The sequence below is a fragment of the Garra rufa genome, chromosome 16, assembly GCF_049309525.1.
Source record: "Garra rufa chromosome 16, GarRuf1.0, whole genome shotgun sequence".
NCBI classification, from domain to species: domain Eukaryota; kingdom Metazoa; phylum Chordata; class Actinopteri; order Cypriniformes; family Cyprinidae; genus Garra; species Garra rufa.
In genome coordinates this window covers 45,273,943-45,288,706 of record NC_133376.1, presented here as the reverse complement: position 1 = coordinate 45,288,706, position 14,764 = coordinate 45,273,943, and the positions used below count along the sequence as shown (strand labels likewise).

The 14,764-nt window shown below is 40.6% G+C and overlaps 1 protein-coding gene across 1 annotated transcript; it reads right to left on the bottom strand.

Moving 5' to 3' along the window:
- Window positions 1-4,788: 4,788 nt before the first annotated feature.
- LOC141288795 (uncharacterized) lies at window positions 4,789-13,380 on the bottom strand. Its single transcript, XM_073820965.1, has one exon. It carries the CDS (start codon window positions 13,313-13,315, stop codon window positions 5,429-5,431), a length of 7,887 nt encoding a protein of 2,628 aa, XP_073677066.1. The 5' UTR covers window positions 13,316-13,380; the 3' UTR covers window positions 4,789-5,428.
- Between the last annotated feature and the right edge of the window lie 1,384 nt (window positions 13,381-14,764).

Sequence of the window (14,764 nt, the reverse complement as noted above, 5' to 3'; positions counted from 1 at the left end):
GTCTCTAAGAATAACTAGCGCTGAAACGTGTCACCATAAAGCAATGAAATTACACCTACGACGATTCTGAAGCACAGCATATGCTCACCGACATATGGTCATGATCAGACACTAAAACAAACTTGGTATTAAAAATCCAGACACCCTGATTTGTATTTGTAAAACATACAACAGGGGATGTGACACATCAGAGCTCTTGAGAAAGGGTGATATCATAGATGAAGTCAGTATTTTGGATACACTGATCCAGAAGTAAAAGGCAGACATATTTTTACCCATAGGTCACCGTTAGTGTGACACACTCCGCTATTTTTTGTGTCCAGTCTGCTGTTCTGCAATCTGGAACTATAATGTCAGCCTGACCTTGTGTTTTCATTTAATATATAACAGAATCCAATAATGTGAGATCCAGATTGGATCCCTCAGCCGTGCCGGGAAAGGGGAATCCCCTCGTCTGAAGTGTGTCACTGGAAACAGGGTTTCGCTTTTCACATGTGTATGTTACAAACACTGAATGATTAAACCTCCTGCTTCATAAGCCATTTCCCCTTTCAATTTTATTTGAGTTTTACAAGGAAATTAAGGGAAATATTTGCCTCTCTATCGAGTTGCCATGACACACACATACAGTGGTTTAATTTCCCCTCACCTATGTCCTGCAATTGTTGATAGTTTGGTGGTTTTATTCTCAACACACACAGAGAGGCTCCCTAGGGGCGATGTCTCACAGCGAATTCCTTCCATCCTTCAAGTCTCAGGCCTCATTGAGAGTTCAGCGTCTTGCGGAAAAGACATGCCGAAAGAAGTGCTTGAGTGCTTGCATCATCAAGTAACATTCAAAATATGTTCCGTATGTTCTCTAGGAAAGAGAAAGTAAATCTGTTTAGAGCAAATGAGCTTTAAGTACTTATACTGTTTAATGTATTTTTTCCCTTTTTTTATTTGACTTTTTAAAAAGATATTTAACAGATACAAATGTATTATATAACAAAAAAGTGGTAGTTTAATTTTTTATTTAATTTTTAATTTCTTTTTCATGTATTTAAAGAAATATAGTGGCTTAAAAAAGTTTACTTGGACACAAACATACCACAGTTGTATTTGTATTATATGACCAAAATAAATAAATAAATAAAAGTATAAGGTTATAACAAGGTTGTTATAAATAGTGCTATCAACCAATTAATCGCGATTAATCACATCTAAAATAAAAGTTTTCGTTTATATTATATATGTGTGTGTACATTATATTTATTATGTATATATAAAGACACACATACAGTATATATTTTGAAAATATTTACATGTGTATATATTTTTATTTAGATAATTAATATTATATATAAATATATTTAATATATAAACATAACATATATATATTTTTTAAAAGATATCCATGCATGTGTGTGTATTTATATATACATATTAAATATACACAGTACACACACATATATTGTTTAAACTAAAACTTTTATCTTGGATTTTGTGGATCATGTTAATATGAACTATACCTGTATGAACTTAAAGGGATAGTTCACACAAAAATGAAAATTCTGTCATTAACCCGTAAGACCTTTGTTCATCTTCAGAACACAAATTAAGATATTTTTTAGGAAATCCCAGAGCTTTCTGACCCTGCATAGACAGCAAGGCAACTGACACGTTTAAGACCCAGAATGGTAGCTGGCGGATTTCATAAAAAAAAAATCTGAACTTGTGTTTTGAAGATGAACGAAGGTCTTACAGGTTTGAAACAACATGAGGGTGAATAAATGATGACAGAATTTTCATTTTTGGGTGAACTATTCCTTCAATGCGAACTGATTTCATACATTCACAAACTATTTTAAAAAAGTACCTCAGAAAAGTAAACTGAAATGCAAATTCAATTCAATTAAGACTTTTTTTTAGGTGTGACTTACATATTCAAACACTTTTTGTGGCCGCTTCGTATGTGACTCTAGTTAATAAGTCACAGTCTGCAAACAGGAATTTCAAAAATGCCTGACGCAATAAAATAGCTCCTGAGTGAAATATAAGCAGGTGACGGCTGGGAACTTCTGTAGGTTGTGTATGTTTGTGGGTGTGACTGCACCACCTGCTGGTACCTTAGCAAACAGTCTCTTCTCCGCCTTTTCTTAAGGTTCGGCCCGCAGACGGAAGCATTGTTTGCTTCAGTCGTTGCTATATGTGACATGACTCGTCCGGAAGGGCTGCGGAAATACGTTTCCTAATCTGGCCTGCGTACCTGATCCATCATCCTGCAGGTACACACAGTTCATTCATCCTGCCGACAAGTTCATTCATGCCTGCGCTTCTTGCTGATGTCATCCCCGGAATGAGCCCATATATGGTCCGTCCTTCAAAGCAGAAAAAGGTACATGACAAAGTTAACAATTCTGCTCTGTGTATGAGTATGGGAGTAATGAGCTATTATGTAGCAATAGCATTTACTCACCTCTCAAGGACAACTAAACCCCTCTACGGTGCTGCTTCCTTATGGATATTTTGTCTGGAAAAAAAAAACCCGACAAAGCTACTAACACTACAAAAATGTAAGCCTGCAGCAACCTGAGGATAAGTGCCATGCTGAAGGGGTCAGGTTTTGATAAGGGTTATTCCTTAAAGGGATAGTTACCCCAAAAATGAAAATTCTTTCAATTCGTTCCAAACCTGTGAGACCTTTGTTCATCTTTGGAACACAAATTATACATCAAAGAATGTGCGTCAAAGACTGACACGGAAGATTATTTTTGTTTTCTTTGCGCACAAAAAAGTATTCTTGTAGCTTTATAACAGTGTGCTTTATAACAAATATCTTAATTTGTGTTCTGAAGATGAACAAAGGTCTCACGAGTCTGGAACCACATAAGGGTGAGAACTATCCCTTTAATTTGACCAGCAGGGTGGGATTTAGATCTTCATCTCTGTCAGAACTTAATTTAATTTAGTTTTTATATTTGGGAAATTAAATAAATATTTCCTACTTAGATTATACAGTACCACGTGATTATACAGTAAAGAAAATATTAGTTGTGAATAAATCGGAGTACACTTTACAAAAAAAAACTTAGTAGTATTACAAAATTTCAATTTTAATTCAGTGTGATGTTGCTTCTTTCTAAATGTTTGATGTATGGTGTTACTTTTTAATGTTTTTTTTTTTACTCAGTATACAGTTAAAGTCAAAAGTTTAATGCATGTTATTTTTTATTTAGTACTGACCAGAATAAGATATTTCATGTAAATGGCATTTATATATAGTCCACAAGAAAAAAAAGTAATAGTTGAATTTATAAAAATGACCCTGTTCAAAAGTTTACATATAGTTAATTCTTAATGCTGCATTGTTACCTGAATGATCCACAACTGTTTGTTTGTTTGTCCTGAACAGTTAAACTGTCTGCTGTTCTTTAGGTCCCACAGCATTGTGTATTTGAACCCTTTCCAACAATGACTGTATGATTTTGAGATCCATCTGTTCACACTGAGGACAATTGAGGGACTCAACTATTACAGAAGGTTCAAACAGTCACTGATGCTTCAGAAGGAAAAACAATGCATTAAGAGCCGTGGGTAAAAACTTTTAAACAGAATGAAGATGTGTACATTTGTCTTATTTTGCCTAAATGTCATTACTTGTCAGTAGGCAAAATAAGTAAAATTTACCCTGATCTTCAAATTCCAAAAGTTTTCATTGCATTCTTCAATTCCAGATTTTTCCTGATCCTGATTTACAGTCAGACAGTCATTATGACACACGATCCTTCAGAAAGATGTTCAACATTAGCTCTTGCATAACATGAAATGGTATATGTTGTGTCTATAAGGTATCTGACTCATCATGGAACAGCATGTAAAGACACACGTTTATGGTAAAGATCATACTTGACTCAAGACATTCTTGTTTTAATTTCCACTCTACTCCCCTTGGCTGTCTGCTCAGACGATCCTAAATGAAGTCATGGGTAAGTTTGAATATCTTTGTGTTTTCGGTCAAACACCCCACAAACAGAGTCAAGGCCCTCTCCCCTACAAAGCTGTCTGCCCACACACATACACTTCCATCAGCCTTTAATTACAGTATGATCAGACAGATCAGGAAATCAAATTCAGTCATTTATGGGTGCGGCTGCAGTTTGGGAGTAGGGAGAAGACTTAACTATTTGCCTGAATAAGTGGAAACATTTCCACAAAACGTCACAGCTAAGACCATGGTGGTCCATTATGTCACATCAGCCATGTTGAACACCCAAATAAAAGAAACACCCTGAATAGTTCACACCAGTCAAAACATGTGCCGCTTGCATCATTCAGCTAACAGAATAATCATGGAGTTGATGGAAATGAACAAAAAATGGCCATATTATCTGCTGAGAAAAGGATTTGTGTCTTTCTCTTTCAAAAAGCACATCACATTATACCTATCACATCCTTAAAAGAAAGCATTGGACAAATCTTGTCCACTAGGTGTCGTCCTGAGATAAAACAACAGCCCAGCAGTGGCCCTAAACTCTAAGTGGGTCATCTTGTATTATGTTGTGGCTAGCAAATGTGGTTCTCCTAAACTGGATGCCATGTGATTTACCAAAATGGAAACTCTTCTTTTACCTCTAGGCTTAATAATGTCACAAAATGTGACAAAGATATGTGGTAGGCATCATAATCTAATATGTGATCATATAATTATAGCAGTAATTACAGAAGGTAGCTACACAGTTTTTAGCTTTACGTTTCCTGAAATAAGTTATGCTGAAGGAAATAAAAACACTGAGACTTGTATTTTGTAGACAGTTATCTTTAATGGGGTGTATATATGTGTAAAAAATAGCAAATGGCAATCTTATGATCGAAAATATGTGATTTTAATACCCATGAACTGGTGGATCTTGCTCATCCACATTCTTTTCATTTACCCAAATGTAAATGTAAACTTCCCAATGCACATCAAAGGCGTTGCACAAAGCAAATACGTCATATTATATATTAGAAGTGAAAATGGCAACACGTTATTGAGGCAAAATAAATCCTTTCAGAAACATAAGTATTAAGGGTGTTGAAGGAAGACAATGTTTATTAAGCCCTGACAGCTATTACAAGATAAGGCCTACCATTGCATAAGCTTGGACTATACCAGGAAAGGTAAGGATTTGTACAAATATATATCAGACAATGTTAACCATGATATATCAAATGTCAGAAAAATAGGAAAGGGAAAAAATAGAAATAGGAAAGCAAAGCTGGTTTGGGTCTTTCTGAGCATTGTCTTTCACAGTAAATGTTTAAATGAAATGAGCAGAAACATTATTGTTTCAATCTTTGTCTTACAACTGAGAAACTACAACTCTTGACTAGACAATTAAAATGAAAAATGTTGCCGACTAGAACAGATTTCAAATGTAAACAGACCACCTATATCCACTGCTGTTCATGCTCTTCTTCCCCCGGAAGGAGGCATGCTTGATGGCTTGTGGTAGCAGTCTGAATGTGTTGAATTTGGGCTTGTGTTCATCCCAGTGGGTATGTAATACATGCTCTCTAGATAGCTTTGATCCAGGGATGAATGGCCTTTTGGTTCATTTTTTGGCATCTGGCTTGCAGGGCTTCCATACCTTAGGGAAGGCTGGTGAAGTGTGGTGGGAACAGGAGGTGGCTCTGGATGGCGAACCTGCTGGGCACTGCCTGAAATCGCTGGGTAAGATGGCACTGCATAAGGTAGGTACTGTGGTGCATACAACCCAGGATTATGCAAAGAGGAGTAGGGTGGTGCAGCTGGTGGATACAGCCCTGAATGGGACATTGCCTGCTGCGGGATGAGAACTTCCACATACTGGCCCATTTCAGGATCGAACAGCATTTTTCGGAGTGGTTGCATTGGTACCTCAATGTAGAAGTATTTACCAGTCTCAGGATCGAGAAGGACACGACGAGGACCTTGGCCACAGCTGAGTCCACTTGCATTTTCTGAATACAATACACCTGCTCCCCCTGGACCTTCATTTGCGTAATCATGGCCAAAAGATGGTGGCAAATCTTGGGGATTAAACAACTGAGGCCTTGGATCCAAAGCTGAATGAGAATAGTCATGATAGGGAGCAGGAGCTGCTGCTTGAGGTGAAGGGTGATTGGCTGGGCGTCTATCAGTGTGCAGCCCAGAAGCTAGTGCTTGATCATCACCATAGGATTGTGAGGTTGAAGTAGGGCAAGTTCGTGGGTTGTGTAGAGGCTGAATCATTGCTGAGGCATGGGCTACTGTGGTACTGGAGACTGGTAAACCATCTGGTCTGCACTGATGAGGACGAACTTGAGCTTGTGGAGGAGCCCCAGGACAGGTAAGAACTTGGCCTGGAGAGCGAGAGGCTGTTGGTACCCGTTCCTGTGGACTCTGGTGGGGATGTCCTGGGTGTGAATGAGAACTTGGTGTGCAGGAACAAGAAGATTGCTTGGTGGTTGGATGCAACCTGCATGACGTCTGTGGGGTTAAGTCTGAGAGTCGTAGTGGGCTGAAACTCTCTCGCTCATCATAGCTGGGAGGATCATCTGAAGCGTAGAAAAGATAGTCATCTGTGTGAAAACGATTATTGGATGATGCTCTTGTCACAGATGGTGTGTGGCCAAGGGTTTGTGGTCCTGATGTGTTAGAAGCAAGGGAACTATCTAGCATTGACTGGTCTTGACTGAATGATGGTGTCTGCTGCTGGCAAGTGCTGGTTGTTTGCATGAAAGCAGAAGATTGCTGTTGATCCAGACTGGTCAGTGTCTTTGTGGTGGATTTTTGCACAACACTTGGAGTTGTTGTGACTGGGTTGGAAGGTGGTTTGTAGCTTGATACAGCTGATACAGCCAGTCTTCTTGTATCTCTTGATGAAGTCTCGTTTGGTTGATCCTTGTGTATCACTGTTGGTGTTTCATTTTTCTTTGATTCACTGCTTAACATGGTTTGCTGTTTGATAACAGATGATGCTTGGGTATCAGCTTTTGATGAGTCACTTGGCTTAATTTCTGCAAATGACTGTTTATAGCTGGGTTTTGGTGGTACAAATGGCTTTAGTCTATCAGTTGATATTGACCTCACTTGTATGGGTAACTCAATCTCTTTTGATGCATTCACTGTTGTGGCATTATTCTTTGTACTACTTAAAAAAGACCTCACCTCCGGCTTGCTGGATGTTGCTAAATAAGTTGGAATTTGTGTCATATTTGTGGTGGCAGTTATTTTCTTGTTTTCTTGTTCCTTTGTTAAAGATTCTTCTGTTAGTGTCCCCTTGGGACTTTCCAGTGGTTGAGACATTCTTGATGAATTGTTGACAAGAGATGTTGGATTGCAAGGCAATGATGTTTTATTTTCTGTCTTTACTTGTGATACACTTGAAATGCTTTCGGATAAACAGGCCTGTACAGGTACCTCAAGCCTGTTGACATGTTTAGCTGTAGCACTTGCACCTTCAGTAAGAACATCACACACTCCAATGTCAGCCTGCATCCCTTTTTCTTTCAGTAGCATGGATACAGAGTGGCTGCCGCTTGCAGCTTTCATTTGAGTAGAGTCAAGGATTGTAGGGGCGACAGTCTTGGATGTGCAATCTGGTAGGACCACCAATGCAGAAACTTCTCGCTCCTTACTGGGGGGTCTAGGGGGCATCTTTGAACTCTGATCAGAGTGAACATAAGATCTCTTAGTGATACTTTCCAATTCAGCTAATCCATCTGTGGTTGTAGAGTGGGAATATGATGCTTTTTGTTGTGACTCAGTCTTTGGCGAAGAGTCTTTGGATGTTATTTCAGTGATGTCAGGATCTCTTCTTGTCTCTGCGCACACCCATGGTTGAGATATTTTTGATATGTCAACAGGCTGTTTTTCACCATGACAGTGGATTGCTTTGCTGCCGGATGTTTGTTTGTCCTTCCAACTGATAGCTTTGCATTCAATCTGCAAGGCTGGAGGAGTTTGTGGCGGCTTCTCTCTTTTCTCTTGAATGACCGTGTCTTCTGTAGTAGAGCTTGAATTTGATGCTTTGAAAGACAGGTTGTAAGTGTTTTTCACTAATTTCCTCACATCCCTGACCTTATGTATAACAGATTTTTTGTTGCCGTCATCATCGTCTTCTGTCTCTGTGACTTTAGTAGATTTTGTGCTTATATCTTCTGCAGCTTTCTCCATTGTCTGAGATTCAGATACTTCTCTGGACTGTTCCAAGTCAGGGGACAGAGACACTTTCAGAGATGATGTCTTTTTTCCTTTGATAGAATGTTTCAAAGTTATTTCTGGAGTTTTGGACATAAATACACTCTTTCCAGCTAGCTGTTCCTGGTTTTCCGGTGTCATCTGCTGCTTTTTAATGTCTCTGTTTGTCATTCTGCTCTGCATGCTTGTTGTTGGTGTAGCAACAGCAGGACTTGTGTTACTGATTCTGGCATTTGCTGAGTCACTATTGTACTTCGCTTCAAGGTTGCTACCTCCTCCCTCTTTCCCATCACTCTTGCTGTTTTGTATTTTGTCATCAACTTGTGGAGGGGCCACTATAGGCTTTGTTTCTTCCCTTGTAATGTTGCCAGCTACCCGAGCTTCACTAGTGTTAAAAAATGCAGGTCTTAAGAATGGTTTTGGAGGAACTTTTGGAGCACACTTCTTCAGTTGACGATGTGAAATTCTCTCCTCTCCGACTGCAAAATCTTCAGAATCCTGACTAGAGCTTAAACTATGCTTCTCCACGGTACTTGGTACACCATCAAAAGAGCTGTGGCTGGCATCAGGATGTTTGTTTTTATCTCCAGATGGACTTGGGCCTGTCCTTTTTGGTGTCTCTTTCTGCACATCCTGCATTTTCTTCGACAGCACACTCTTGATAATGCAAGATGCCATTTGCGTCTTAGGAGAGCCATCATCTAAAGACACAGACTTCTGCAAGGACTTTCTCCTGTCATTTTGTGGTGAATCTGGCACCTCCTTGAAAACTTCCTCTTGCACAAAAGCTGGTGTGCTATGTTGACGAAGAAGTGTGTCTTTTGAGCGCCTATGTATGGAGGGTGAATTCAAAATATTTTCAGTGTTTCCTTTATGTTTTGATTCATCTGTGTTCCGCCTTAATAGCTGGATCTGCCTTTTAGGTACTGTCCTCTTTCCCCTACTGGACTCTTCCTTAGTCTCCAATGCAACGTCCACACACTCAAAACTCCCCATTTCAAAGCGTTTGTTTGTGTCCAGGCCGTCACGGGGTATAAAAGACGAAGCATCATTTTCATGTAACGCTGAGCCACGCAAGTCTGCGTAGGTCATCCATGCAACAGCACCAGGACTGTCTACAGTTGATGGCTGTGAAACATTTGTAGATGACCTGTGGCTTGAATTGTACACATCCAAATAATCCACCTGAGGACTAGATAGGCTTCTGAAGGCCTGGTCTGTAAACCACTTCACTTCATTGTCTGCTTCATCAAATTCACTTCCCATGCTGGAGGTCTCACCAGTACATTCAGGAGGAAGAAAGCCTGCGCTGCTGTATTTACCCTGGGCAGCTGACTGGAGCCTCCTGGCGCCACCCTTCTTCTCTTGTTGTGAGCCCTGAGCTCTGAACTGACTCTGTTGCTGCAGAGTTGTTGGGTGCGACTCAAAATAACAGCGAGCTGGAATTCCCGACTTTGGGTCTCGACTTGAGAGAGCTGGGCTGTGGCCTGCAGGCCCTTTTCTATTCCTGGCACTGAATGACAGCTCAACCTGTTCCCCTCTGTAACTACTCTCTTCCATAGTCTCCTCCCCCTCTCCCTCCTTCTTTCCACTCTCCTCCTTTACCCTGCATGGCTGCCTGTCAAATTTACCACCATTGTCCCTACTGATAACCCCTGGGCTTTCTCTTAATGCTACAGGCACTTGACTAAGCCTCTTGTCACTGTTTGGGAAACCATTTTCCAACATTTCTGTTCCCTTGTTGCTATCAAAAACCTCAACATGGCATTGTTTCTTCTCTACAGATGCGGCCCATAGACTCAGGGAGGTTGGTGTTCCACAGATAGTTAAATCTGTTGTGTTGTCAGTGACAATTTCTTGATTTTTCTTATTTTTTACTGTGGACGATGCAGAATCTGAGGGGTTAGAGGTTGAATCTTGCAGGATATGCATTTGGCTAAAAACTGGTGGTCTACTGCTTTTACATTCATCCGGGACAGATGAAATGCTTTTGGGGGTCTTTGTGTCAGCATGGTCATCAAAATGGTCCACTGGGTTACAGAAATTATGACTAACTTCATCACAGATTGTGGATAAAGTCTGATTTTCTGCCTTTCCAAGAGTGATGGAAGGCTCAGGTTGGAGATCAGGGGATAGTGCCGTGTGTTTGGTATGGCCTGATGCAGCTGAAGAAGGTCTTGATCTGTTCTCTGGTGTTGACAAAAAGTTCCTTGAGCTAGCTGAGACAGAGGTATCATTTCCAAAAATATAGCTGGAAGTTTCAGAAGAGCTGCCACAGACATTTGTCTCTACTGTAGGTGATTGTTCTAAACCTTCGGTTGGTGTAACATTATATGTGATGCCAGGGGATTTTGTATTTTGTGGCAGAACACTATATGATAATGTTTTGATTTCAGGTAAGTAGTTTACTGATCTCAATTCCAGTGAAGGGGCTGGGGAATTAGGCTCTGGCGTAAGGTAATTTTCTCTGCTGTTTGGAGTGGAGGTAATGCTCCTTAACGCAGGTGTGGAATCTCTACTGAATGTTGGTGTTACAGTGTAATCAGTTCCTGTGATGCCAGGGGAGGATGGTAGGTCATCAGATTTCAGTGAAAACACCATTCTCCTATTTGTAGGTGATGGGGTGGTAGAACCCATCGGTAAGTGCATTATTTCAGGTTCGGGTGAGTAAGCTGCAAAGGACTGATCAGACAATGAGTGGATATCACTGTGACCGCAGGGGGAAGATGTTGAGGCTTCAGGTTCAGTTGAATAAACCCTTCTCTCTTTTGTAGGTGATGGGCTGATGATGTTGTAACATGGAGATGAGTGAATGATTACTAGTTCCGAGTTATCAGGAGAGGAGCAGATATCACTGTAATCAGTCCTTGTGACTACAGGAAAGGATGGTAAGTCTTTAGGTTCAGTTGAAGTAATTATTCTCTCATTTGTAGGTGATGGGCGAATGTTGTAACCCACAGGGGATTGAATCAGTACTTGTTCTGGTGAGTGAGCAGATGCTGAGTGATGAGGAGAAGAGCAGGTTTCATTGATCTCAGGTGATACAGGGGAGGATGTTGCATCTTCAGGTTCAACTGTAGAAACTATTCTCTGATTTGTAGGTGATGGGCTGATGGTGTAACCCACAGGGGAGTAAATCAGTACTGGTTCTTGTAAGTGAGCAGGTGCTGAGCCATCAGGAGAAGAGCAGGTTTCATTGATCTCAGGTGATACAGGGGAGGATGGTGAGTCTTCAGGTTCAACTGTAGAAACTATTCTCTGATTTGTAGGTGATGGGCTGATGGTGTAACCCACATGGGAGTAAATCAGTACTGGTTCTTGTAAATGAACAGGTGCTGAGTGATCAGGAGAAGAGCAGGTTTCATTGATCTCAGGTGAAACAAGGGAGAATGGTGCATCTTCAGGTTTAACTGAAGATGGTATTTTCTCATATGTAGGTGATGGGCTGATGGTGTAACCCATAGGGGAGTAAATCAGTACTGGTTCTTGTGAGTGACCAGGTGCTGAGCAATCAGGAGAAGAGCAGGTTTCATTAATCTCAGGTGAAACAGGGGAGAATGGTGCATCTTCAGGTTCAACTGAAGATGGTATTTTCTCATATGTAGGTGATGGGCTGATGGTGTAACCCACAGGGGAGTAAATCAGTACTGGTTCTTGTGAGTGAGCAGGTGCTGAGCAATCAGGAGAAGAGCAGGTTTCATTAATCTCAGGTGAAACAGGGGAGAATGGTGCATCTTCAGGTTCAACTGAAGAAGGTATTTTCTCATATGTAGGTGATGGGCTGATGGTGTAACCCACAGGGGAGTAAATCAGTACTGGTTCTGGTGAGTGATTAGAAGAGCAGGTTTCATTGACCTCAGGTAACTCCAGTCCTTCTCTACCATCTATGGATGAATATACCAGCCCTGTTTCAGTAGAAATAGCAGACACAGTTAGGGAATCTATTATCACATTATCACTGGTAGGAAGTGTAGATACAGATAAAGTAGCACCATAAGTGTCCTCCAAGTCTGGAGTCTCCGATGTGTTCCTAACTTGAGTTGGACACAAATTTAGCAGCTCAGGTGAAGATCTACCCATGGATGCGGGTGTAGAGGTAGTTTCCCTGCTTACAAGGGAGGTGGAGGTTAATCTGGGCTCTGGCATGACACTGGGCTTGGGTAGAAAATTAATTTCTCTGTATGAAGCTGAAGTAGACATTTCCTGCATAGAGCTGCAATCTGTTGGAGAAGAGTTTGACAGTTCAGATGCAGAGCCACTGTTACCCATCCCGTTTTGCTCTTGTGCATTACGATAGTTTACACTTTCCTTGTTCTCAGAAGACATCACATTATTTTGTTCAAGTGAAGATGCTGCCAAGGATTCACAGTCTGAATCAAATACTTGTTTATCTAAAAATGGACTTGTATTTGTATGCTGAGGTCTTGTAATAATTCCTTCTTGCTCAAAAACAACAGGTTCTTTCTCCTCCAAAGGGCAGAATGTAGGATCAGAAGGTTCCTTTGCCGGATTAATCACAGTCGTAGCTGGTGTTGAATTCACATACTGTGGTTCAGATGCATTTGTGGTTCCCGTTCTATTCACTGGGGTAGTGTTTAGTGACACTTGGGGTTCTTCCCAGTTATCTGTATGTGAAAGGTCATTATCATTGACTTTTGATGCAGGTGGTTCACGGTCTAGTGGGTTAAGTCCATTTTTGGAATCAGACAAGAAGGTTGATTCAGCTGGTGGTGAACGTGATTCCCTAGTCTCAGATGTGGAAAAATCTTGTAGATTTTCTGGAGAAGGTGTGTTGTAAGTGATTTCAGCGTTGTCGCTTATGTCAGATCCATTGGCAGTGTGATAAGATCCTAAAGAGTCATTGGCATCATCTGCTGGAAAACACTGATCCACTTCCCTCCTGATAAACGTGGCAGAGGCCGGGCTACTGGAAAGTGACGGGGATTCGCCGTCATCCCCAAAAATGTCACACAGGCTGGTTGTTTCAGATATGGCATTATGATGGCTGGGGATCGAAGTGATGTCAAAGATCTCCACATGATTTGGCCCTTCACGACTCTGCAGGTTGAACGTGTGTGGAGCACTGCGAAGAAATGAGTAGCTGTCGCCCTCTAGAACCCAGCGCTCCATTTCTTCACTTCAGATACCACAGACATTGAGTTACACTTGTGCTTTTCATAAATGCCTGAACTGGTCATTCATCAGCTGAAACACCAAAAGAAACAATCATGAAAATTGGTTACTGTTTTAGATTTCTATAGAAAATGTTTTCTTGTAGATTTGTAAAATTCTAAAAGCAACAGTCTATCAGAAATTACAGGTACTTTAAACAAATGTGTCTTTCATATAAAGTACAGTAAAGTACAAAACTATACTAAAAATAATACTAAACAGGACTACTTATAAGATTAGAGGATTACTTATCCTCGTCTTTTGACTACTGACTGACGTAACTCAATGCAAACTTACTGATGCAAAAATATATACAGTAACTTTGCCGGTGTGAAACATGTTACAACATATAAGCAGAAGTTCACATTAAAGTCATCTAGGAAGATACTTGCCTTTTTCTGCTGTTTTCCATGTGGCCAGTTTGAATGAAACATCCCCTCCAGAGAACATTCACAGGGGACAGTTATACACTGTACCATGAGCTGTAAATGAGGCTCCAACTGGGGGGTCCAGGTTTCTTGTGAGTGCCAAACTGACCCTTCATCGAAACAGGCCACTCAGTGCACAGATATGTCCAGCCCCTCAAGCTAAGTCCAAAAAAATGCTACGACTCCTGTATCGTTAGCCCTGTCTGAGATCACAGAGCCCGGCTATTTCAAACATTAATTGACACCATTTTTAAAAAAAAGAGACACAAGCATGCTCAAAAAAAGGACTGGATGAACCTGACCTGAAGCTTTTTTAATCATACTTGGACATAGGTGCATGTCTCTGCCAAGCTTAATAGGGTGTTACAGCTAGGAACAGGTGCTGCGATAGGATAGACGGAGTCTGTGAATGGAATCTGACACACTAGGCCAAGACAGTCATAGGGGCTCACTAATTTTAGACCTTCTATCAGGGGAAACTTTGCTTTGAGAGGCTGCCTAGAGACGATAGAGGACACAAAATGGCAGCTTTACAAAGCACACACCAACTGAACTTTAGTATTAGATTGCAACATCCAGCTCTTGGAATCTCTTCTTTATACCTAAAGAGTCTATGAATGAGGACTACAGCATAAGTAATTCATCCTGAAGAGCTGCAATAATTTGAGAAAATAATTATTTGCTTTAAGTTTAAAAAAGCTGACTGATTTAAATAAGTTAAAAAATGCATTAAAAACATATTTGATTTAACCTTTGACCACTTGAACTTGACATAAGCTATCTTCTTTCTACATTTTATTACCTTTTGTTCAGTGCATCAAAGTATTTTTATTTCATGTGGTTACAAACTAGACTATCATCTTATAAGGAAAGAATGCTGAGCGCTTTTGTGATCCAGGGATTTAGGGTTCACACCACACTACTGACAGAAATCCAAAAGCAGAGCAGCTTGACAATACCAAGAATAGGTCTTTGATCA

What these genes read in the sequence shown, in the direction of transcription:
- LOC141288795 (XM_073820965.1), bottom strand. Translation starts at nt 13,315, where the DNA reads ATGGAGCGCTGGGTTCTAGAGGGCGACAGCTACTCATTTCTTCGCAGT.